This window comes from Alligator mississippiensis, chromosome 15 (genome assembly GCF_030867095.1).
Source record: "Alligator mississippiensis isolate rAllMis1 chromosome 15, rAllMis1, whole genome shotgun sequence".
NCBI lineage: Eukaryota > Metazoa > Chordata > Crocodylia > Alligatoridae > Alligator > Alligator mississippiensis.
The window spans coordinates 4,857,302-4,882,979 of NC_081838.1; the positions used below are offsets into that span (position 1 = coordinate 4,857,302).

At 49.1% G+C, this 25,678-nt stretch overlaps 1 protein-coding gene and 1 long non-coding RNA gene across 10 annotated transcripts; one reads left to right on the forward strand and one right to left on the reverse strand.

Moving 5' to 3' along the window:
• The first annotated feature begins 1,039 nt into the window (after positions 1-1,039).
• On the forward strand, positions 1,040-16,495 carry LOC109281099 (uncharacterized). Of its 9 annotated transcripts, XR_009457431.1 has the most exons (10): positions 1,040-1,699; positions 5,621-5,820; positions 7,375-7,555; positions 7,664-7,825; positions 8,484-8,605; positions 12,233-12,308; positions 13,332-13,446; positions 13,570-13,688; positions 14,195-14,593; positions 16,243-16,495. It is a non-coding gene; the product is annotated as an uncharacterized LOC109281099 (long non-coding RNA). The 9 variants fall into 9 exon arrangements; XR_009457434.1 differs by lacking the exon at positions 16,243-16,495 and having other exon boundaries at positions 12,209-12,308; positions 14,195-16,234; XR_009457438.1 differs by lacking the exon at positions 16,243-16,495 and having other exon boundaries at positions 5,636-5,820; positions 14,195-16,234.
• A 688-nt stretch (positions 16,496-17,183) lies between these two features.
• On the reverse strand, positions 17,184-24,054 carry LOC132245698 (up-regulator of cell proliferation-like). Its single transcript, XM_059718391.1, has one exon. It carries the CDS (start codon positions 24,046-24,048, stop codon positions 19,354-19,356), a length of 4,695 nt encoding a protein of 1,564 aa, XP_059574374.1. The 5' UTR covers positions 24,049-24,054; the 3' UTR covers positions 17,184-19,353.
• Between the last annotated feature and the right edge of the window lie 1,624 nt (positions 24,055-25,678).

The following is a 25,678-nucleotide window of genomic DNA, read 5'->3' on the forward strand; positions in this document are numbered from 1 at the left end:
GCCCACTGTTAAGTCCCTTTCCCCCCAACCCCCTTGTATTATGACCCAGAGCACTTCAGTCTTCCCTACCTCAGACCCAGTGCTGTTTGCTGAGAATGTGTATAGCTCTCTGACATAGAGTGTGACACCCCCACCTTTCCTCCCCATTCTAACCTGCCTATACAGCCTATAGCCCTTGACGTTTACCACCCAGTTGTGCATTGGATCCCACCAAGTTTCAGTGAGCCCCACTATGTCTGGGTTTGTGTTAGCTAGCATGAGGGCAAGTTCCTCCTGCTTGTTCCCCATACTATGCATGTAAAGCCTCCTGAGGGTGTATGCACCACCTTCTCAATCCCAGGACTATCTGGGCCCCTGTCTGTTACCTGGGTATTTCTTGTGCTCATAGCCTGTCTTGGCTGGGCTGTTCTTGTGGGTGTCTCTTGGTTCATGAGGGGTCAGGGGGCAGACCTTGACAGGCTCAGGAAATGGGTGGATGAGAACCTGATGGTGTTTAACACCGAAAAATGCAAGGGTCTCCACGTTAGGAGGAAAAACCTGCAGCATGCTTATAGGCTCGGCAGTGCTACACTGGCTAGCACTATGGATGAAAGGGACTTGGGGGTCAGGATCGACCACAAGATGAACATGAGCCTGCAATGTGATGCTGCAGCTAGTAAAGTGAGCAAGATGCTGGCTTGCATCCATAGATGCTTCTCAAGCACATCCCAGTGTTAGGCCCCAGCTCAAGTCTGGGTTTGTGCCCGGTATGCAAAGGCCAATAAAGATACCAGGGGTGAAAGTATAAAAAAGATTTATTGCTAGCAATAAAAGGTGCAAGCGGAATAATTTCACAAGACAAGCACAAGCACATTCAATACTGAGCCCCTTATATACCAGAGGTTGAATCTTCATAAGCATCCTTGTTTGCTAATTGGTTATAAAGGAATGACGCAAGGAGTTCTTTACTGAGCATGTCTCTATACCTGTGTTTTAGCTATGTATCTCATTAACGTACATATATGTTCCATTAGCATATATCTTCCCCGCCTCCGGGTGTGATTTTTAGTATTATAATGAGCCCTTTGTTCCAGTACCTCTGATTCTGTTTTTTGTTTTCAGGTTTCCTCTATCTAAGACTGTCTGCTCCTTATCATTGCAGATGGGCATTCGACACATAACATTCACTTTTGCTTAGGCTTTGCATAGTAGTTTCTAGGTCAAACCTTACACCAGGACATCATTCTTGTGGCAGAAAGCCACCTCTGTCTCTCCCCAAAGTCTCTGCTCTGTGACAATTTGATAAGGATGGGCCCAGCAGAGAGACACATCCTTACCCTATGTCTTTAGGTAACCTGAGCTGGATACATTCCTGAGGGAGGGGGGAAACCTGCTCCCTCTGCCTACGTGACTGGCATCACATACCTGAGTGAGGGGCTTCCTTCCTGCTGGGCTAGAGTCTGCCCAGCAACTAGTGATGTATTTGAAATTGGTTGGCTGACAGCCAACAGGTGCTGACCTCCATTGGACCAGGTAAATGAGGTCACAAGGGCTATATACGTTAAGGAAGGACTGCCAGGAGGAGGGGGCAGCAGCCATGAGGGATACTTAGGAACAAAGAAGAGCTGTACCATCTGAAACTTGCTCTGTCTCTCAAAACTCATGATCAAGGAACTGCCTTCCTCCAGAGGGAATCTCCAACAGCCTCTGGATGATACTTGTGAGTAAGCTAACTGAGATCCAACTAGACATATAGCTTGCAGTAACTCAGATGCGAGATCAAAGGCTACCCCAGCCACAGGAGCTCGCTCTATGGGATTTCTCTGATATTGCTCTACCCTGTACCCTATTCTAACCCTACGCTTTGTAGCCAATAAAGTTCTCCTTTGTACCTAGGTTGGGAGACTTATTGAGGGGTGGGTTAAATTATGCCCAGGAGGCCTCTTGGGTCAGCGGACTAAGGGAGACTATCCTTTTTGGCCCCTGACTTGGGGAAGTGCCCCAAGTTCTTGTATTGGGTCGAGTACCCTTAGGACTATTAGGCCTGTGTTTCCCTGAGGACACAGGACCCAGACAGTCCCTTCTTGGGGTGGTGGCAGCATACGTTACCCCTGGACTCTGCGGTGGGGGCTTGAAAGGAGGTTTGCCCTAGAGAGACATGTGGAGTCCGGAAGGTGGACAGGCGTGGTGAGGTGGGAGGCTCAATGCAGGAGCTCCCCCTACCGGCCTGCCACAATTCTCCCATTTTACTCGGCCTTGGTGAGGCTGCAGCTGGAGTACTGTGTCCAGTTTTGGGCTCCACAATTCAAAAAGGATGTGGAGAAGCTTGAGAGGCTGCAGAGGAGAGCCACGCACATGATCAGAGATCAGGAGAGCAGGCCTTATGATGAAAGGCTCAGAGCCATGGGACTCTTCAGCCTGGAAAAGTGCAGGCTCAGGAGGCATCTGGTGGCCACCTATAAGTTTATCAGGGGTGCTCATCAGAATCTGGGGGAACATTTGCTCACCAAAGCGCCCCAAGGGATGACAAGATTGAACGTTCACAAACTCCTCCGCAACCAATTCAAGCTGGACATAAGGAAGAACTTCTTCACTGTCTGATCCCCCAAGGTTTGGAATAGACTGCCACCAAGGTGGTGCAAGCACCCACTTTGAATGCCTTCAAGACACATTTGGATGTTTATCTTGCTGGGATCCTATGATCCCTGCTGACCTCTGGGGTTCCTTCCAGCTGAAATATCTATGCAACCTATGAAATCTGTGAACCTTGAGGGTGATGGGAGAGGTAACCTCCACAGAGGGTTGCTGAAGTCCAGGAGGATTTGGTGAGATAACTCATGGGATCTGTAGGGAGGTATTGGGGTACTATAAGCCTTTTTAGCTCCTGCCCCCTCCTCTGCAAGTACTTGCTTGGCTCTGGCAGTGGTGTGTGGGATAGGGGTTGGGGGGACTGGCTGGTCTGTAGGGGGAGGAGGGGGCATGAGGGATCAGGGGGCTAAAAATAGCCCGGTACCAGGTCAGGGTTTGGGGGTGTGACTGGGCTCTCTCAGCACCGTGGTTATGCAAGGGACTGTACAGAAGTCCAATGCACCAATTTACCATAGACCGAATACACCTGATACATTTGATACTACATGGAATACATGGAATACATGTGATACTACATGGATCCAGAGCTATCTTTGACCGGGTTCTGCAACTTTTAGACCAGTTTGTGTGCATGGAACTTCTGTACAGCTACCATTTCAATTGATTTCTGCTCATCGAGACCAGGTCTGAGGGTAAGAGGTGGCCACGTACAACCTGATCTATCCTCCTCCTAATCCCTGTGAACGTCTGCACCTGGCCACAGAGTGCAGGTGCCCAAATTCCTGTGTACCCCTCGATAAGAGGTCCTAGTTCTTCTCCCTGGCTTCCTGCAAGCACCTCTGTAGCATCTGACAAAGGGGACTGTTGCCTACAAAAGTTTATGCTTTTCTGAACTAGTTAATCTTTAATGCAGAGATTCTCAACCCGGGAGCAATTGCCTTTAGATGCAAAGTGCCTTAAAACTTGAAGGGTGGTGTGAGGTGCCACACAATGTTAGCACTGTCAGTTGTACGAACAGGATTCACATTAATAAACCTAGAGATTTGAAATGGGGACCCACAGTCTTCAAAAAATACTGCCCTGTTGTGGTCTTTCTGAGCTCTTTGCAACAGAAAATGGCTGTATAATTTTTCTGTAGTCAAAAATGAGTGAAAAGAAACAGTTGACATTTTCCAAAGAGGGGGCCTGGAGTCTAAAAGGCTGAGAACTACAGGTGCCTGCATATGTGGCAAAGATTGCCAACTTGTGTGGCTTAATTGCATCACACTTTACATGTACATGAGTTTTTTGTGATTAAAATGAGTTTGTTATGTTTCAAACTAAACCGCATCCTGATGTATTTTAGTTTTCAACGATGCAAATTGCAATGATGCAGCCACTAATCTGTCATGCGTACGTGGTAATTCACTGAATTATATGTACTGAACTGTTTTGTCCACTGGATGTAACTACAATGTTTGTAGTGAGCCCTCTTGTGGTGTGTGTTATTAAAGAATAATTAATTAATAACCACTTGGCCAACTTATGTGGGCTGCCAAGAGTGGTTTAATTTGCTGTTAAAAAGTGGGCTCCTGAGCCTGCCGTACATGGCTGTGGTCAGGATGCAGCTCCAGAGTGAAGGGCACCGGCAGTGTATGTTGAGGGCTGTGCTAAACTGTTATATTTGGCCATTGCACCCAGCTCTGGGGTGTATCTCAGCCCTCCCCATACACTTGTATAGGCAGCTGTTACACCCCAGAGCTGGGTGCATAGCTGCCATTTGCATGCATTGTTATATGTGGCTATTACACCCCACAGCTAGAGCTACCCCATGCCATGCTGCACTGGGGGACTCTCTTGGACTTCCTGAGCACATGGGCTGGACCAGGGAGAATTTCCAGATGTAATCCCAGCCCCCAAAATAGCCCAGTTCCAGGAAAACCAGAAAACTGGAAAAACCACAGAGGTATGGCATGGGGTGGTCCAAGAAAGGTTTCTGCAGTCCCCATATATACGTTGGATATATTTGTGATATATATATCAATCACAAATATATCACATATATACCACAAAGTGCTTATATTATATTGTATCATAAATAAACCTGAGAGGAAGTTTTTTTGCCCCAGACAGAGCCCCAGCCAGGAGGCAAGAGACAGAAAAACATTATATCATGAAGTTAACTGTCAAACAACACTGTTCAAACCTGCATGTAATCTTGGTCTAGATTTTTAGGGAAAGCCCTTTTTTAGATGTTAACCTCCACCTCACCCCTGAAAAAGGAAGCTGCTCTATGCAGTGAAAGAACTGAGGATTTTAACACCCATTTTTCCCAGCATGAAGCAGGGTGGTGTGTGTGTGTGTGTGTGCGTGCATGCCTGTGTGTGTGCACGCCTGTGTGTGCACATACTTTCAGATTTTGCAGGAGGAAGACATTAAGTCATATTTTGATTACAGCAGAAAGTGTGCTAGGCTAGGTACAGTGAAACATGAAAGCGTTAAAGTTGTGATGCTAAAGCCTGAAGCCCCTAGCTGTGGGCCTTCAGGGAAGGTAGGGAAAGACTATTTTGCCCCAGAAGCCCCTCTCCTCAGCCATGGGGGAAGGTGTGTGGAAGGACTATTTTGCCTGAGAAGCCCAGCAGCACAGAATACCACAGCCAAAAAACTGCCCAGCTTGAAATCCTACATCAACGGGACTGGCTGGTTTTATCAAGATTTTGGCCAAACGTGCCTGTCTTGCTTCGAGTCTCCATTCATGCGCTGCCTTGGTGCAGGAGCCTGGTGATGGACGTGGGGAAGTTTCACACAACCTCTGACAGGGGCCCCAATCACCCCAGGGAAGACCCCAGAACTCAGCTGACATGACTTCAGTGGTAGCGTCTCTGTCGGTGGTCCCTCGACATAGGTTGTTCCTCCTGACGGATATTCATGGGACTCCACCTCCCCTACACCCCTCCCATTTGCCAGCCTCTGAAGGGCCACCTGATCTTGATGTGGCTGGCCCTCTAGTCTTGCTGGCCCTTACCCATTGCACCATGTCAGATGATGGGTCTTTTTCTTCTTTTCTTAATAGACTCTGTATCCGTAGGATGTTCCCCTCTCCTGCAGGTATCTGGTGCTTTCTGCCATTTGCTTGTTGCTTCTTTCCTGCGGTCCTTGTTGTACGGCAATCATCTGGACCCCTCAAAGAAGAGTCACCAGCAAATAAAATGAGATAGCAAAATAAAACAGAAGGCAACTGAGGAATAGGCACAGGCCAGAAGGAAGCAAAAGGTAAGGATGCCAACGAAAGGGAAAAGACAGGTATACAAAAAAGAAAGATCAGGCTGAACTGCTTTATTATACTGGCTCTGCCCTACAGCCTGTGCCCTGCCACGTCCCCTGCCACTGCTCCGCCCTCTGCCAGTTGAGGGCTTCCCAATACCTTGCTCTGGGTTAATTCTTCTCCCACGACCTGGTCTGTAAGTGTCCGGTGTGGGTAGTGTGCACCGTCCTTTGTGCTTTTTCCTGCTCCTCTTGGAGCAAGATCTCTTCCCAGATGCCAGTGCCATCCATGACTGGTGTGGGGCTCTTTTGTAGCTGTTGCTCTCGAGGTGTCCCTGCCCGATCAGAGTTTCCTCTGTCTTGCTGGCGCTGATCACCACTGGCATGGAGAGCATCCACAGCCTCCGCTGCCTCTCCCGCTCTCCCTTGCTGCCAGCTGGTGCCAGCTTTTATCCTGACTGGCCGGTGATCATCTGTGACATCATGCATCGGCCCCAGCTCTATATAGGGGTGGCTGATGAACTGTGCGGGTTTTTCTAGTCAGCTGCATTCATCTGGCGTCTGGAGCCTTGATGTCAGTAAGTAGTTTTTACTCTTGGGGTTCCCTCTCTGGGGGTGCATAGCCCCCTGTCCCTGTACCCCTGGGACATACAAAACATGGGTTCTATTTAAAAAGCCACCATGCTGCAGGAAAGACTCAGGAAGAGAAGAAGGGCTGGCGGGAGTGTATGTGGATGTAGAGTACACAAGTAAGGTAAAAAAATTGGGGCTACATGAACAAAGACAAACAAAGAAAATGGGGGCTGTGTGTGTGTGAGGTGGGGGTGGGAGAGGTGGGAGGATGCCCTTGGTAATGAAAAGCTGGCTGAAAAACTTTTTTCTTGTGAAAAGAATAACATTATATCACAAAATTTACTTTCAACCAACACTGTTCAAAACTGCACGTAGGCTTGGTCTTGATTTTTAGGGAAAACCCATTTTTTTAACCCAAGAAAACAGGCTAGAATGGGCGTTCTTAAAGAAGCTGCACTGTGGCAAGGGTGACGGGAGGCATGCAGGCCACCACCAACCAGGGGTGCTGAGGGGGAGTCACCAGCCACCAGCCGCGGGGAAAGCATACTTACTTGGGATAATGACCTGGGCTACATGAAAAGACAGAGAAAGAAAAAGGAACATTACATACATGATCCTTGAAATGAGCTAAGGAAGCATATTTCAGTAAGAAGCTGCTTGGACTAGGTTGACCAAGCTTTAGTTGCTGATGTAGTCACAGAATACGAGGACTTGTCTACCTCGTGGCAGAGAGGCTAATGGTGAATTCCCACATGCTTCTTTCAGCAAAAGGATATTAAGAGTAGTGAAGAGGCAGTGACATTGCCAGCATTTTTACTGGAGATGGAAGTGGCATCAGGCGAGTGTCTGAGGCTTCTGTTCTTCTCTTCTGCCTGCTGTGCATGGTGGGAGCAGCATAGGAAACATAGCATTCGGGAACTAGAAATAGGAGGGAGGGGGAAGAGAAGAGCATAAGACTTTGTACTGAAAACCACCATGCATTCCCTCCAGCCCTGAAATGGGGTACCCGTCCTGTACGTGAGCGGTGGGGAAGGGGGCACGAGGCGCGAGAAGTGGGGAAGGGTGTATTCCCCACCCCGCCTTGAAACCTTGCCCTGCGACTTCAGGACTTCATGCTGTGGGATAGCTTGCACCAACATTCACGGCAATGAAACCCTATTTACAGGAAAATGTAAGTAAACGATGCAGGCCACCCTCCTTCGGGCACAGCCGAGTGCCTTACCTTTGTCTTGCTTGTGTGTTCTGTTTCAAGTGTCGCAAAAGTGGTCTCATCCTGCAGGAGACCGCTGCACCGGCATCAGCAGCCAGCACTGTTGTTGAACCGGTCTTGAGGGCCCAAGTGTCCCACTGGGCTGAGTCCCATCCGCCTCACAAGTCTCTTGTTCGTGGCTACGCTGCACCACACCAGACATCAGCAGCAAACATAGAACTGGTCGAACAGGTACCTGCTGGGCTGAGTCCCATTCTCTGTTCGTGGATATAGCGTATGTACCCTGATCTCTGCTCCACGAATTTATAGACCCTCAGGGAGCAGCTTCCCCCCTACCCCCACCCCCACCGGCCTTGTGCTGGTGGAAACAGCATGCTGCTTGAAGGGTGCCACCCCTTCTCCCAGCCATGGGAGATGCTTGTGTGCACTTGGGGAGCCCTGCAGGGCTTTGCACAGAAAGGTTTGGTGCAAAAAAGAGAGTGCCCGAGTGCCCCGTGCTCGGGGGTTAGCTTTGTACGGAAAGATTTCACGCTTCAGCTCCCCGTGTGCCATGTGCAACTTGCACCCAGGAAAGAGAGTGGCAGAACTGCTGCAGCTGGGTGTCTCTTGTCCTAAAGCATCGCCTGGCAGCAAGGTGGGACTGAAAGGGCACGAGGATAGAAGTCTTCTGACATGCCCTCTAGTGCTTTTTAGTAGTCATAGCATAATAAGCCCTTACATGGTAAATCATGTCCACGTACTTATTTAGGTGTCTTAAATTAAGATAGAAAAATTAAACCAGGAACATTTTTAGGAGCTAAATGCCGAGTATGTGTACAAGGGCTCTTACAGCCATACTTGTTCAGGATGGTTTTTTTGCAAGGTTTGGACCTCTTCTGTCTCTATGCAGGGCCAGGAAACCAGCAGGACATATTTCAGCTCTGACACCTCTCCCAACACATCTGAGGACCACTTTAAGAGAGATGCTCTGATACACGTCTGGATTTGGCATCGCATGTGTCCATTGGCAAGGTGAGTGGTCATCCTTCCTCTGTAAGACTCAGACATAGTGTTCTTTAGGATAGTACTGCCCAGCACAAGTACTATTCTATGGCAGAGTTTACTCCACCACAATGAATGGGTAGATGGTAGGCCTGTACAAGTCGGCAGTGATCCAATCCGGCGTCAGATCTGGCTGCTTTGGATGTCAGCCATCCAACCTGGAGCTCCGGACCTGGTTTCTGCCTTGATCTGGACGAAGTGGCTCTGGAACTTTTTTGTTTTTTGTTTGATTTGGATGAAATTTGCAGGATTGGTAGCCTCTGCTGAGAGCATAAAACCTGACAAATTTCAAGAAGATCAGTGCAGGGGTTTGTGGGAACTCTACCCCAAAGTCTTGAAAGCCAAACTCCTGTTACGGCTGTGTGTTACACCACAGGGGGGTCAAAACTGCAGGGGTGGTGGCTCTTACTGAGGCCACAAAGCCTGCCAAGTTTCAAGAAGATCAGTGCAGGGGTTTGGGGGGGAACTGCCCCTCAAACTGTAGACAAGCAAAACTGGTGCCACGGGTGACACTGTGTGTGTTAAGGCGCAGCGGTGTGACAGCTGCAGGGACGGTGGCCCCTGCTGAGACACCTACCAGCTGTTGAGGAGATTGGTGCAGGGGGGTCCTGGGGCCCTGCACTCCTAGCTGCTGATGGGCAAAACTCGTGCCAACTGTCTTGGGGCAGTTGATTGTCTGTATTGATTCCTTCCTCTCCTTAGCCTGGTTTTGTAGGTGCTAATTGCTGCTCGTTAAGTCATTGTGTAGTAGCTAGGTCCTGTGCATTGAGCTGGTCCCTAAGTGAATCATGATTGATTGATTGGTAACTGGGAACACAGCACCTGAGCAGCCAGGCCTGCAGCAGTGCCTCCCCCCCCAGGACAGACACAGCCAGTCCCACAGCACCCATGGCACCAGTTTTGCTTGTCCGCAGCTTGAGGGGCACTTCCCCCCAAACTCCTGCACTGATTTTCTTGAAACTTGGCAGGCTTTGTGACCTCAGTAAGAGCTAACACCCCTGCATTGTTCACCCAGCTGTGCTGTAATGCCTAGACATGACATGAGTTTTGCTTTCAACAATTTGGGGTGCTGTTCCCCCCAAGTCCCCACACCAATCTTCTTGAACCTTGGCAGGCTTCATCCTCTCTGCAGATTCTACCATCCCTGAAAATTTCATTCAAATTGGAAAAAAACCCAACAACATTATAGCTATTTTATTGTTTCTCTATGATATCCTATGGCTGGATCTCCGAGGCGGCTCTGAAGCGCTTCGGGAAGCCAAACGAAGCAGCGCCTCGACCTGGATGTGCTGCTTTGGACCCCAAAGCATCCAAAGCTTCTCCAGATCTGAAGCTCTGTCCAAAGCCTTGCACGGCCCTAGTAGATGGTGACTGGGGCTGGCTGGGACATGTGGGTGCTATAGTGTGGGGCTTCCTGTCAGTTAGCCCCACACTGGAGCACCCCAGTATCCGAGCCAGCCCCTCCACAGCATGCTGAGCTGGGGGAAGCAGCCCTGAGCTCCCTGACCTCCCTGCCAGCTGGCGCTGTGCTGCCCTAGATCAACATGCTGCAGTCCTGGGCACTGTGACAGGTAGCCACTCTGGGCTGACTTTAATTTGGCCCGCACACCTGTTCCTGGGGCAACTGTCCGCCAACTCGCCTGCCACGCCTTGTTCTTAATGATTAACTGGTGTTAATTAGTGGGAGGCTGCCCTTGTACTACCCTGCTGCTAGGGGGCGCTATCTGCGGCTCCATTTCCTCCCCTACACCGCACTCCACACCTCGCCGATAGTGATAGAGCTGAGACAACAGCTATTCCATCTGGCCCCTTCCTGTTCTCTCTCGGGCCTTCCTTCCTTTGATGCACGCTCCCTCTGGTGCTAGGGCTCTCTCTGGCCCTATCTCGCTCTGTGCCCTGTTCTCTGAGGACTTATCTACAACGCTGCCTCCTCCTGGGGCTCTCCGTGCCCACACTTGGGCTCCTCGATAATGCTGCCCCCTATCTGGGGCTCACAGTGCCCACACTGGGGCTTCATAGAATGCTCCTCTCTGAGGCTGGGGTCTATGTACCCCATATGCTGCTCCCGTACTGGTGCTGGGGTTCCCACGCTACTGTGGGTCCCCTATGAGGCCTCCTCCAACCCTGAATAGCCTCGCCCAAACCACCGGTTCTAACAACAACAAAACACACGCCCTTCGGCTATAACAAAAACAGAAGCCAACCGGCCCAAACAACATTCAGTCCTACCAGTGACCCTTTAACTCTCAGATGCAGCCCCTGCATCAGGTGTCCCCTCTCTCCCAGGGCAGAGAGCTCCTTTCTCTTTGGTAGCTGGCAGAGAACTCCCTCTGGCCTCTGGTCTGTGCTTTATATAGGAGCCAGGCCCTGCCCCTTTCAGTCAGCTGACCTCCTGGTTGCCCCGGCAACCCACAGCTGGGCTCCTTAGTCACTGCTAGGGCTCCCTCCCTAGCAGTTTCCCCTCTTCAGGAGCAGGGCACCTCAGTGCTCTGTGACAGGCACACATATAAATGCTGCACATGGGAGCAATAATATTGTGTAAAATTCATTTCACACATAGATGTGCCCTGTTGGTGATAAATAATTTCAAAGAGATTGTTCTGATAAGTACACGATTTGAACAAATTTCTACCTTATTCATTCATGTACCACCAGCACTTTTCTCCAAAAAATTAATTATTAAATATCAGGGCATGTGTATTAAATCAGGAAACTGATTTTGAACCATTTGATTAAGAGGAAAAATCTTTTCTTTCATTATTCTCCTAGTCCAAGACAAGGTGTGTGTCTGGTTTGGGGTACATGGTATATGAATAAATATGGTGGGTTTAAACTCGACATTGTTCTGTATCCCTCTCTTTAAGGCAGAAACAAGCAGAGGACTTAATTACAGTGCAGTACAAGTGACCCTTGCAATTTGCGGGGGATACATTCTTGTAATCCCTGCAAATGGCGAAAACGATGAATAAGGCACTGCGCTCACAGCGGCTGGGGGGCGAGTCTGGTGGCGGCAGACTCCCTCTCTCTCAAAATAAAGAGACTTACATGTTAGCGGGAGCGGCGGGCTCCTGCCACTGCCACCAGACTCTTAGTCTCGCTGGACTCCCGCCCTTATTTAGTTCCTGTTACCAAAAGAAAGAGAATAGAGGCAGCGGGAGCCCGGTGGTGGAAGTAGGAGTCCAGCAGGTTCAGAATCTGCGAATATTTGAAATCAGGAATGCCAAACCCACGAATAGGGAGGGTTTCCTGTATTTAGGTGGGGCCTGCATTTCCCCATATCTGTTGTGATTTAAGATATTTGTGTTGTTTTATAACCATGCATGAGAAGCAACAGAAAAATCACTCACATGTAAATAAGCTAAAATTTTGAAGGGGCTTCAGTGTTGTGTTTCATATTGCTGAAAGCCTAACTAGGAGGGAACGGGAACTTTGGTGCCATGTTCCTTTCAGGAGTTGATATGGCCAATCCATTCCCCTTCAAAGAGAGGCATGACATCAACAGGTGAATGGCTGATGCTGGGCTTTGCACACTCCCCACCACCCCACCCCTCACCATCTTTTTTCTTTTGCCAGTTCAATTTTTTTCCTCTTGTGCAGCTAGTAGTTACCCCTCAATGAAATGTATTGCCAAAGTGACTGGAAAGGGTGAAGAGGACACAAAGGACTTGTCCAGGTAATACATTTGTACTGGCACATCCAAGTGGAGGCACTCTTGCTGCATGGACCCTCAATTTGGGCTGAGGGACATACTGACTTTGAATCAATGTATGACATGCATTCATTCGCTTGGTAGCATGGCAAAAAGCTCTCACGTGCCACTTCCCAGGAAGGAGCGGAGCCCTGTGCTTAAATCCTTGCTTTCCCAGCCACTGCCAGTGAGTGCACTATTGGGTTAGTCAGCCCAGGCCCTTCTCCTTCATGGGAAAGGTGGCCTACTGAACCCTACAAGAAGATTGCATCCATCCCTCCTCATCTTCCCAGTATCCCTCCTCAGTGGTACATGAGGCCTTGTTGCCCATTACAATAGGAACACAGGTCAGGAACAGACCACCTGGACCACTGAGCCCAGTCCACCGCTATTGAAGGGAGTGCTACAGGTGGTGAGTTGAAAAGGGTTCACAAGACTTTTCACATCCCACAATCATCTTGCAACGTCCTGTAGATGTAGGAGGTGCCCAAAGCTCACACTATCATGAGTGACAGGGAGATAGACACTGAGACTGACAGCACTGCCAGTGCTTTGGCTCTCGCAGTGGCAGAGAACGCAGGTGGAACATGCCCAGATGATCCGTGGTGATGAATTATGTCCCAAGATACAGAGGGAGGCAAAAGCAAAACCAGTCTTTGACAATCAGATGTGGGAGGGAAATCACTCTGAATCTGGTGACCGGGGGAGATCCTGAACAGGTGAGCCAGGGCTATAAGCCAGAACCCACTAGGTTTCTTAAAATTGCCTGGAGGACAAGGGCCCTGTGCCCAACATCCCAGCTCCACCCATGGCCAATTGCTGATATTTCAGAGGAAGGGGTGGGAGGGAGGAGGAGCCCAAATTATGCAGCAAGGGGAAGAATAATGACTGGCAGCCTGTTTAGACTGCTCCCGCAGGAAGCCTTACACTGTACCCACCAGAGCAATTAATTCAAGGCAAAGCCTGTTGGGAAACAAAGGCTACAAGCAGCTGCTTCACTGTTTCCAGCCTTCCTCTGGCCACACACGGGGAATGGTGTTATCCCCTCCTGCTGCCTGCAGATCCCATCCGTGAGCTCCAGCAAACACCTGGGGACCTCGACTGGTTCTAGCTTCGCTGGATGGTGAGACCCCAACTCTCTCTCTCTCACTCCAGTCACCTCCTTTTTACTTTCTTATTCCAGGAACAGCTTTCTAAACCTGACTTTTGCTGATCTCTCTCTCTCTCTCTCTCTCTCTGACTCCAGGAACCTGACTGTTATTCTCTTGCTCCAGGCACAACACTCTAAACCTGACTTTTCTAATTAAACTTGAGCTAGAGCCAGGGGCGGGCAATTATTCTGGGTGGAGGGCCTCCCGACACCAGGTAAGTACCTGCACTCCAGGGTATGCTTTGATTCTCTGGCCAGATGGTGCTTTTGTCTCAGCTTCACCATTCAGCATGGTCCCTGTTGCACTGGTGGCCCCTTCCCTAGGGTCCCCAGTCCTAGCCACCCGTTCCCGTTTTACCTTTCAGTTACTCCCTCGGGAACCAATCATCCCTGGCTTTACTCCCACGTGTTTCTCCACTGGGGTCTGGGCAGAAATCAATTGGGAGCACTTGTGTTTTCCTCAGTAACAGGAACCATAGCAGGTTTCATAAAGTTTCATAGTTAGTACAGTCAGAAGGGACCTGAGCAGATCATCAGGTCCGGCCCCCTGCCACGGCAGGAAAAGTACTGGGGTCAAACGACCCCGGAGAGGTGTTCATCCAGCCTCCTCTTAAAGACCCCCAGGGTAGGAGCCAGCACCACTTCTCTTGGAAGTTGGTTCCAGGTCCTAGCCGGCCTGACAGTGAAGTAGCGCCTCCTGAAGTAGCGTTTCCTGTTACAGGAGCCCAGAAGAGTTGCCTGTCTGGATTCAAGATGAGAGCTTCTCCCTGCCCTCCAAGCCACCTGTTGAAGAGAGCCACCTTAAGATTGGGAAAGCAGTTTGGCCAGTGGCCAAGAGCCTGGGAGGGGCAGGGCTGGAGAAGGGGCACATTCACAGGTGCCACAAACATCAGTCCCTATGTGGCCATTTGCTCGGGGCCCCCAAAGACAGCTAAGCACAAGAAAGTGGACGCAGATTCCTCTCTCCATCTTTCCTGGCTGCAGCCAGCATCCTGTGAGAGACAGTGGGACCACTCCTCTGTGCTGGAAACTCCAGGGTGTCACAAGGACAACACCTCCCACAGCCTGTTCCCACCACCAAGTTGGGGCGTGGAAGTGAATAAGGCTGCTAGATGACAATGTAGGTTGTGCCCTTGTCATCCTTTGGCGAAAGACTGTGAGGGAATGAGGCGGGATAGCATGGCAGGAGGCTGGGGTGCCTCGCTTACTGGATCATAGGGAATACCTGGCGGGGAAAGTCTCTGGGGTTCAGAACAGAGAGAATTGAACCCCCGACTTGTGACAAGCAGGACAATGCAAGTCAAGGTGAGGGAGGGTGCCGGTGTGATGTCAGGGTAGCCAAGTCATCTAACTTGTCAGGTTCAAGTGTGGGCTCTTCCCTTGTCCAGTATACTCTGGTCTTTCTCTGAAAGTGTGTGTTCAAATCCCACTCTTAGCATTAGCTTTTGGCTGGCTACTCTTACGTCTGAATAACAGCCTCTTCCCAGCAACAGACTGTCTTCCAGCAAGCTTAGCAGCACCAGCACCTGCACTGCTCATTCTCTGGGGGCTTGCCCCTCAAGAGGTGGGGCTGCACTTCCACCACTCCTGCATTGGCAGTGTGGTTGGACTTCCATGACAGCCTTCTCTCCTGCTTGAAGCCTCCCCACACCTGTGCTGAAGGCCTCAGGAGCAGGGATTACTGGCCCGCCAAGTGCCAGAGCCCCCAGCGGTCCCATCACTGGCAAAATGGATCCGAGTCTGAGATGAAGGAGTGCTAGGGGCCACGGAGGAACAAAGTGTGGTAGAGAGAATGCAGCTACCTAGCTTCAGGACTATCTCTTGCAAGACAGCATGAAGTGGAGGCTCAGGAATGATAGGGAAGCTGACCCTGGCAACTCAGGGAGGACTGGGGAGTGTAGGGAATGGGGATCCAAAGGCTGTATTCCTCTGCTGGGAATTAAACCAAGGAAGGGGCAGTGAAAGAATCAAATTCTGGCCACTAGACCACCAACGACTGCAGCTGGAAATGTAGCCCATGCCCACCCCCATCTGTCCTTCTGTCCTGGTCATAGGCAACACCTCCCAGGAGCACAAGGGATTACATGAGGCAGGCCCTGGGAGGTCTTTGAGCCCCTAGCAGCAGGGCTGGCTGGCTTGCCTTGCAATGGCAAGTCTGCAAGGAGCTGTACTAGGAAGCATGAAGTATGGAGACAGGCTGGCCTTTCAAGTCCAGGATGCATTGGCCAGTGATGAGGCAGGTTTGAAGGTCATGGGATTTGGCTGTCAGTGGACTGATTTATCCATCAATTCTCTTATGTGGACTGGCTTGGCAGGTTTCTAAAATTCATGATTCCTTTCCTAGCTGAAGCAAGCTGGGGGTGGGGAGCAGGGTGGTTTATGTGCTTCGTGATGTAGTTGGTACTAGTGCTATGCGAGGAATCTTAGCGGGGATAAGGCACAACGCGACATTTATTGGAACATAACACATAAAACATGCAACATGAAAAGAATAAAGAGCAGTAAGGTTATTTGCTTCACTCATTCCCATGCATATTCCGTCATTCATTCATTCATACAAAAGAAACAAGCACACACACACACACACACACAGAGTTAGACAGTCCTGCAAAGGTTAAGGTGTTGCCAAGTTCTAAAGCTGCTCAGGTCAGTCTGGTGGCCGGCCAGGCTGACCACGAGATGGAGTCAGGTCTTGTCGGACGCGCCCAAAACTCCTTCTTGCAGGTGGAAGAAGACCGAAAGCCTTGTCTTTGTGTTCATTCTTTATAGGGATTGCTGTCCATACACTCCTATGGATTCCACTGAGTCAGATGTGAAGGTCATCCTCCTGGTCCTGTTGGCAGGCTGGGCTTGGTAGGACATGATCTTCTGGCGTTGTGGTCTGCAATCTTCAGGGGAGCTGTTGCTTGCAGTCTTCAGCAATGAGCGTGAGGCGTGATCTAGTATTTGGTAACCCTTAACTGCTGACTCAGCGTCACTGCAGCCTTTAATCATTAAACCGCAGAAGGCTATTTTCACCAGCTGCAAGAGGGCTGTCTTCCTTCACGTTGTCACATACAGACATCATTCACTCTTTTGTTACCTCTTTCCACATACACCAGACATACCACAACCCCTTACACAAGTATTTTCCCTATACTAAATTTAAGTTCTAAAGTCATGAGACCAATGGGTCAAATATGTCTAAAATCATGAAACCAATATGTCCAATATATTTATGCTCAGCAATAAGAAATGTAAAATAGATGGTTGATTCCAGAACACTAATAATGACTGAGCAAAATATTATAGAAAGTAATCGTAACAAGATTAACTTTATCTTAATGGTTCAATATTTCATTATATAAGAAGAAAATAACAATGTAAGCAATTAAAGCCATTGCAGTTACGGCAATACTACAAGACCCGCCACAGATCTCTGCTCCCTGTCATGCCTGCTTGCGGGGCAGAGAAGCAGCGCAGAGCAGCGAGCAAGCCTGCTGGTCCCTGCCGCATGACTCGGCTCTGTAGGGAGCGGAGATCCACGCTGCGGTCTCCTTGCTGCCGGTGCCCAGCCCTTGATCTTGCTCCCTGCAGAGCCAGGTCGCACCGCAGGGATTAGCACTGCCCTGCCACACAACCTGGCTCCTCAGGGAGCAGAGATCCATGCCGGGGTCTCCTCACCGCCGCTGCGCGCCCCACTCTGCCCCATGTCACCGGAGCAGCACGGGGAGGCCAGTGGCAGAAGAGAGACCCCAGCATGGCTCTGCTCCCTGTGGAGCCAAGTCACGTGGCAGGGCACCAGCATACAACTGTTCCCCTGCAAGCCCAGCCCTGGAACTCCAAAATTTTCTGAAACATTTCGGATGCCTCGTTTCATTGCGGAGAAGTTTTGGAGCCTTCTGTTTCATTTTGGATTCGGTGTTTTGGGTGCTGACATGGCCTGAAACAGCTCCGAAATGAAACGGCTGCCAAAATTTTGCACAGGTCTAGTTGGCCTCTACAGAAGCCCCTCTGCCTACTGAAATCCTGTGGTTGCCCCGCAGTCACCTTTGCAGTTCTCAAATGCTTTCTGCACATGGACGGGGGAGGGGAAGGGTGTAATGGTCTTCTCATGGGAATCCCCAGCAATCGCCGACATGAACGGTACCCGGAAAATCCTGTGAGAGACTCAGCCTTCGTGAAGTTAGTAGAAGAGTGATGAGCATCGAGGAGGCAGCTGGTGGTCGATAGAGACAACTGGGCTTTGTAAGGTCCTCAGTCCATCAGATCCTGTCCCACAGCACCATGGGAAACTATGTCATATAACCCCTTACGTAAGCCAATCTAGATCCAATGGAAAGCATGTTCAGACTCCTTCTCCAAATCAAAGGCTGTTCCAGACTCTAACCCTGGTGATAGTTGGAAGCTGTGTCTTGGTTTCCAGCCGAATGGTTACAAACCCCAGCTGCACACGTGTCAACACCGAACGTGGAATTTGGAAAGAGTGCCTCTAGCTGCATAAATACAGGTGCAAAGCAACCTCTCCTCCGCGTGGAGCAGGCACATCCCTTACACTGCAGACTCTGCGACCCTCCCTTGTCTTAAACTGGTCCCTGATCCTGAAAACAGCTCTGTCCTTGAGAATTTTACCCTAAGAAGCTATGGTTGAACACTGTAAGAAATCACCTTTTTCTGTGGTTTTGATTAAGAAATTTTATTGAATTCTTGTTGCTATTTTAGAAACATATTTGCCTTGGAGAGGGAGAAATTATCAACAGCACTAGAGATACACAAAAAGATTAGTTCACTAATAGAAACTGGTACCTGCTGCTTTCCATATTTGTAGCATCCTGGTCCTTTGCAAGGCCAATTGAAAGAAAAAAAATCATTCCTTCATCTGTCAAATAACCTTAACTTTTTTGCTTTCCCCAAACCCCAACCATGAAGGCAAATTCATAACAATGAAAAAAAGAAACAGCTTGACTTCTTCAGTATTTTCCACCAGGTGATTCTAGTCATTACAATAATATTTTACTAGTAGCTGCTTGATGATGGAGGAAATTAAGGGCACAGAGCATGAATGCCTGCTACTTTCTGGGCAGAAAATGTTTAACTTGAAAGATCTATTGTGAAAGACAAGCCAACATATAGGTCTACTGCTCTTTTGGGGATTTTTGTTCTTTTGTTTTTGTTTTTTTCAATTGCCTTAATGTGCCTGGGCAAAAGCGCATTAAGTTCAGGCGAGCATGCAAGGATGGGTAGAAATGCGCTTTGAGACTCAAGGCTTGCCTTGTTAGACTCAATGCGCTCCTTGGAAGATACCACCTCTGAGCTTTCACTCATTGATCGCTGTTGGGAGGTAAGAGAGCAGTTCTTCTGTTGAAAACGCTCAGAGAGAGCACGCCAGGTGGGGATGCTTTGGACACGATAGCTTTGTGTTTAAAAACTCCGGGTTTAGGTAGCAAATCACGTGGGTGTTTGCACACCGAACACGGCTTGTTTTTCACTGCACCGAGACAAGGATCTTGTGCACCCCAGGGTGCTGCGACCTCCTGGCTGAGAATCACTGGTGTCTGGAGACAACTGAAGGAGGAACTCCCGCAGGTCTATGAAGTACCAGCATGGCAGAGAGTGAAATCACAGCGGTGGTCAGGGTTTGGGGAGCGGAAGAAAGGTAGCTCAGCACCGCCTGGAAAGCCTTTCCGGTCTTCAAGCTAAAGGCTGAACAAGCAGAAGATAGAGAAGACAGGTTCTGCCCTGGATGAAGGGGTCCTACTGGGAACTAACAGCATTAATGGGAAAAAGTGTGCTTTTTCAAAAGACTTCTCATTTTCCTCGTTAATCACGAATATATTGCACTTCCGTAGACTGTTTTTATTTCATATTGAAAAGCTCTCTTAGGCTGCCCAAGGCCTGCTCTTATGTAATTCCTTGCCAGTCAGGTGGGAGATCAGCTGGTTTAGCACCATATCTCTCAGCAAACTCTTGATTGAACTCTTTAAAAACATATTTCCAGTAATCAGAAGCATCGATGCTGGGATCTGGCTGGATGAGCCAATCAGGATAATACTGATGATAATCTTTGTAAGGATGATATTTCCATTCTGTGTCTGAATTTTTAAACTGTTTGTTGGAAACCACATCAGAAGAACATATGGCACACGTGAGATCTTCTGTTGCAACATAACGGTACCTCCCAAGCCCCTGAGGACGATGAACTGATGCAAAATGCTGCTCATGAGCCGCTCCTCCTGCTTCACAGGGGACCTTGCAGAACGGACACTGATTCCCACAGCCAAACACTCGCTTAAAGATTTCCTCCTGGGGCTTCACGGGGAGCTTGCAGAGCTTTGAGCTAACATCCAAACCTTTCAACTCAGATAGTACTTGTTGTTGCAGACCAGGAAGAAAGGATTGAATAAAATCAGAAAACTGATCTGGATTAGCTGTGTTCTTAAACTGAATCCCGACTAAGCTGTCTTTGGAAATGACCAGATCCTTCTTTAACATTTTGCAAAAGTTTTCTAAAAAGGCTGAGATAGTATTGGCCGTTTCAAGTTTGGTGGGCTCCAGAGCATCCCCGACTTTCTTTATAATGGAGGATAAAATACCTTTCTCCAGTTTATCTAAATCTTCATTCTCTCCATAGTGATCTAAAATGTGTGTCCATATCCAATCTTTTACAAACTTTTCATAATTACTAATGTACTCTACATACTTGTCAAAGTTGCCATCTTCTAACAGCTTTTCCAGCACTGTGAACTGGAAAAAGCTCCGGCTGGCATATTCCCTAGACAGTCCACTGCTAAGAAAATCATCTACTATTTCCAGACCAAGTCTTTTATTCACATAATCCATGATGGCAGGTTTGAGACACTGATGGCAGAAATCCCTGGCCCTATCTTGCCAGGCATCTTTTTCCAAGTAATGGTCTCTAAATATAGAGAAATATTGAGGTTTCAGCTTCTCCAGACGTTGCTGAGCGTCATTTTCCTTGATAAAATCTTCATGCATCTTCTGAAATGCTCGAGATGCTTCCCCCAAAATGTGAAGCTTCAGGTCTACTTCAAAGTGGGCAGAAGTATGAAGTTTCTGAACATCGTTTTGTTGAAGCCTTTCATTGATCATATGCAACAACTCTCCGCAGTAGGTTTTATCATAGTCTGCTTTGGAAGCGACCCTTCCCTGAATGTAGTCACTACATCGGCTCAGCAAGGAGCTTGCAACTTCTCCTGTTTTCTGTGACCGTTCATTGTATATATAATCTGTAACACGATGATGCCAAGAGGAGTCTAAATATTCATTTCGCATTTGGAAAGATTGAATGTTATAATTCAACAAGCTTCTAGCTCTCTGTATTTTCTGATTGACTGGACCTCTTCTCTTACCAAGGTCTGTTCTCAGCTGGAGGTCCATCTCTTCATGGACTTGCCGTTTCTTTAAACGAATGGGAGATAATTCAAGCAGCGTTTCTTTCCACATTTTCTCAAATTCTTCTTCCAATTCTTTATCTTGCAGTTTCCTTTGTTTTCTTCTGCAGTCGTCCAAAAGCTTGTCCACTTTCTCTTCAATTACTTTCAGGTACTCACCCCGGATGAATTCGATTTTGTGCTGGCCTTTTTTAATATGAACGGCTTCCTTACATTTGCTAAATGAATAACTCTCTAGTTCATTCTTCAGGCCCTTAGCACTTCTGATGAAATCTTCTCTATACTTTTCTATCAGAGGCAGGTTTGCGGCTCCACTTTCAAAATACTGTCTTAAAGACTCCAGAATTTTCTCTTCTCCGCAAAGAAGCTTCTGTTGCATTGCATGCTGGAAGTCATCAGCTTCTAGTTCGGTAGGAGAAAGGTTTTGAATTGCTGTTTCCTTCTCAGTTACCCAGAGGTGCACCTCCTTGCGGAAATCCCACTCCCACTCGGCATACTGCATGCACAGCTGATTGTAGGCTTCAGCCACGAGGCTGTTTCTGAAGCTGAAGATGAAGTTCTCATGTTTCACAGCACTCCACAGGCTTTCCACCCATTTGATAAACTGGGGGACATCCTTGGCCTTTCTTGTACGTGAACGGTTCCTTATGAATTCAAAAAGGTATTTCTTGAACTCAAACACCTTTTCACTGTATCCCGTGTTTACTGGAGCCATGGGGGGGACACCGTGCCACAGCCCAGGGACGTACCAGTTGTGCTTCTCTGCATCGTAGTCCATTATGTCAGAGAACGTTATTTCCTTGTTTAATTTTTCCATCTTTGCTGCGGCTTTGATCATTTCGTTCAGCTGCTCCAGGAGGCGTTTCCTGTCCCTCAGGTTTTGTTCGTGCGCAGACACGTCGCTGACGTTCTGATGCACAAACTGGCAGTTGGGTTTCACCCCTATTTCCCCCATCCTGAGAAATGCATGCACCGCGATTTGCAGGACGTCCTTCATCTCCGTGGCATTCTCCATGGCCATGTTCACGATGGTGATGTCACTCAGCCCAATCACCAGCGTGGCCAGCTCATTGTCGTGTTGGTAGCTATCCTCCAGCGTGGCCAGTTCAGGGGCTTTCAAGCCTTCAGTGTCTATCACCAGGATGAAATCACAGCCCAGCTCCTCTTTTAAATTCTCCCTGATTTTAATAAGCAACATGAAGGCCCCTCGTGTGCATCGGCCACTGCTCACGGCAAACTGCAGGCCGAACATGGTGTTGAGCAGGGTGGATTTCCCCGTGCTCTGCACTCCCAGCACTGTTAGCACCACCATCCGGGACCTTCCCCGCAGCCGGGTGTGGAGCTGAGTCAGCACATCTGTCACCCACTGCAGCGGGATGTTGGAGGCATCTCCATCGAGCAGCTCCAGGGGAAACCCTTCCAGCATCAGGTCAGCTGCAATGCCTGGGAGCTGGGTGAACTGCCTCTGATGTTTCTGAATTTTCCTTTCCTTTACCATTGAACATTCAGCTTCATAGAACTGCCCCAATTCACGCATGAAATGCTCCACTCCTAGGGAAGCTGATGATATTAATTTATCTAATTGAGCCAACTTTTGGGGGTCATCTAAAGTTTTACATTTCTCTTTGTATGTGTTCCTCAATAGAGAAAGATTCTCCCTTGCGACTGAATCCAGCTGGAACTTCACCCATTTCAGGAAATACTGCTTTTCCACTTGGGGGAGGTGTCCTATTCCACTAATGAATTTAGTCAGACCATCAGTAAGATCACATGTGTTCTGCTGTTTACGTATCTCCAACATCTTTTCCTTCAGCTGAGATCTATATTTCTCAGAAGGGGTGTCCCCTTGTCTGGCCATTCGGCACAATTCCTTTTCCACCTTAGCTAAGTTCCTCCATAAATCTCCTTGGAGTCTCAGCATTTCTTGTTTGTACCTGGCAACATCCCTTATTTTTTGGGTGATTTCATCAGCGTGCTTACTTGTGTCCAGACATTCCTTACGGTCCTCATCTACGTGGATTCCTAGTTCACGTGCTGTCACAGCCATGTCTTGGATAGCCAGCCTCTTGGGAGCAGATTTCAGTATGCCTAATATAGTGGTATGGAGCTTTTTCACAAATGTCGCTATATTTGTGGTCTCATCTTTCATCAGCACATGTGAAGATTTTAGTTTCAGCACTGGGGATAACTTCTTAAGGAACCCCAGGGTTTCCTGGGCACGCCTGGCCTGGTGGTTGAGAATGAAGTAGTACTTGGCCGTGGATTCTCTCAGGGACGACAGCAGCCCATATTCTCTCTCAGTAATGCTTTCAGCAAATATGAACACTGCTGAGGAGACCTCTGTTAAGAAGCTAAAGTGTGGCCAGTGCGATGCAACATCTCCACGCAGGTTAGTAACTGCAATGGGCTCTGGGAAAACATCCAGGGTCTCCCTCCCCCCGGGGAAATACCAGGAAATCTCAACCAGCCCATTTGTGATTGCCTGAGGGACATTCCCAGATGCCATGTCTCTGTGGACAAAGAAATCGTGGTGCTGCTGGGCAGGGCTGAGGATCTCATTGAGGAGTTTGGACTTGGAGAGGTTGCAGTGCTGCAGTCTTACAAAGGAGATGGTTGGCATTTGGGTGAGCACCAGGCTCTCCTCTCTGAAGCCCCTGCTCTCTGCCATGGAGTACGGCCTCCACTTCTTCACAATGTCCCTCATGGCCCACAGCAGGAGGGTGCACTTGGGGGTATCGAGGGCAGGGAGGAGAAGAGGGAGGGCGAACTGGCACATGGCCATTTTGGACAGGATCTCCTGCTGCAGGAAACTGTCTGAGCAATGGAGGACTGCACAGACCACATCCAGGGGGTTCACACCATCCTCCATGTCGTTGTTGCTGAGAAGGAAGATTGTTTCATCAATACCCTGTTCTTCGTTCCCCTTAGCGGGTTGCTCACCAAGAGTCACATGCACAAGGCTTGTGCTTCTGGCTGTGACATTCAAAGCCATTACTTTCCTCAGAAAATGCCACGGTAAATCTCCTAGTGTCTGAGGAGTCCGGTCCTGTATACTTCCTGAGCTGATTTCCAGGATGTCCTTCAGTTGGAGCTTCTCATTTTTATATTTCATTAATGTTAACTTGGACATAACTTCCTTGCATGCTTTTGTTCTATCTGCAGAAAAATTGTAATGTAGGAACATTAAAATTGAGAACAGAAAAATGAGGGCAGGACTGGCTGGTCCAGAGCACCCTCTTTGCATAATCCAGGTGATGACTGATTCCCTCAAAATGGGCAGGGACGATGTGTGTAGCATTCCCATTGAGTTAGGCATGGGTGGGCACCCTCTGCACACCTGCCACAAGTACCAAGAGGCAGGAGGGGAAGGAACAGGCAGGTGGGGCAGGGAGCAGAAAGCAGAGCAGCAGACCGGGCAGGGAACAGAGGACAGGAAATAGGGAGCAGAGCAGCAGCGCAGGCAGGACAGGGGGATCTCAGTGGCACTCTGGGAGGGTGCCAAACTAATTTGTGGCATACCTGTCAAAAAGTGGCCCCCGTGGGATTATGAGATCTTTCTGGTGGTGGAAAGCCGCCAGAGGTAGCTCTGCCGCTGTTGATATCTGTGGGAGGTGAGGATATGGGCAATGGGGGACTGCAGGGTGCCCCACCTGAAACCAATAGGAGTGTTGCTGAAACATGCTAGGGCAGGAAAGCAGTGTGGTGGGATGGAGCACTGCACTACGCTTGATTGCTCACTGACCTGGGGCTTGCTACAGACCTAACGCCATGGCCCCTTGCTGCCCCAACATCTGCCAGGTCTGGAAATCTGAAGATCAGCTCCCTGCACCCCTCCCTCCCCACAGCGGCTGTGACTTTGCTCAGCAGTTTCTCATCGTGACCCTGGGATCATAATGAGAAGGGGGTTGCTACCTAAAGACTGTAACTGTAGTGAGCTCTGCCTCCAAAGATTGCTCTGGATCCCTTGTGTGGACACTGCAAATCCATTTTGTATCCCGGCTCACCTAGTACTGCTTTGTCTTCTTCTGCCATGCCTTGATGTTGGTTAATATAACTTTGGGAGGCAGGCGTCAGACTACCAGAGTGACATTTTAGCTGCCCACTCCACCCTGCTCATCATCAGGTTACCTCCATCTGGCCCAATTTTGCGCTGATACACTGTCAGCCTACTCTGAGTCCACAGGACCTCAGCCTGCCCACTGCCAAGTCAGGGCTTCAGCCCGGCTTACATCAACCAACCTAACAGACAGAACATTTGCCAGGTGCCCAAAATGCTCTCACAGGGCTAATACCTCTACACCAATGTAACAAGATGTACGGCCATGGCCTCAAACCTTGGATCTTGGCTTGTCAGGCTGTGGCTAGCCATCCTGGCTGGTTAACGCTGCTATGAAGTCTCCAACAGGGCCTAAACCCCTGCCCACTCCCTGTCTCCAGAGTGGTTGGGTGGAAGCTGATGCATTAAGCAGAGCAGTAAACAGAGAAGAGTTGCACTGAGATAAGCAGCTTAGTCATGGGACTGCTTGAGGAGGCCCTTCTGGGAGCTAGTGACTTTGGGTGTTTCCCTGGTGCTTCAACATTTGTTTAGGTCCTGGTGTGTGTGGTCCTGTGGTGTGCTATCCCTGTCCCGTCCTCTTCCCTCACCCCCTGCCCCCAGCCCTGAGTGCCTGGTTGACAGGACATGCGCTGTGTGGGGCTGGTGTATCTAGTTGAGGAGGGTGCGGGGAGCTGGGCTAGGCATCCTTATAAAAATGTAGCCCCCAGCAACAGCGCGAACAGGGAATCAAACAGAGAAGGAGCTTGCCCGAGGAGGA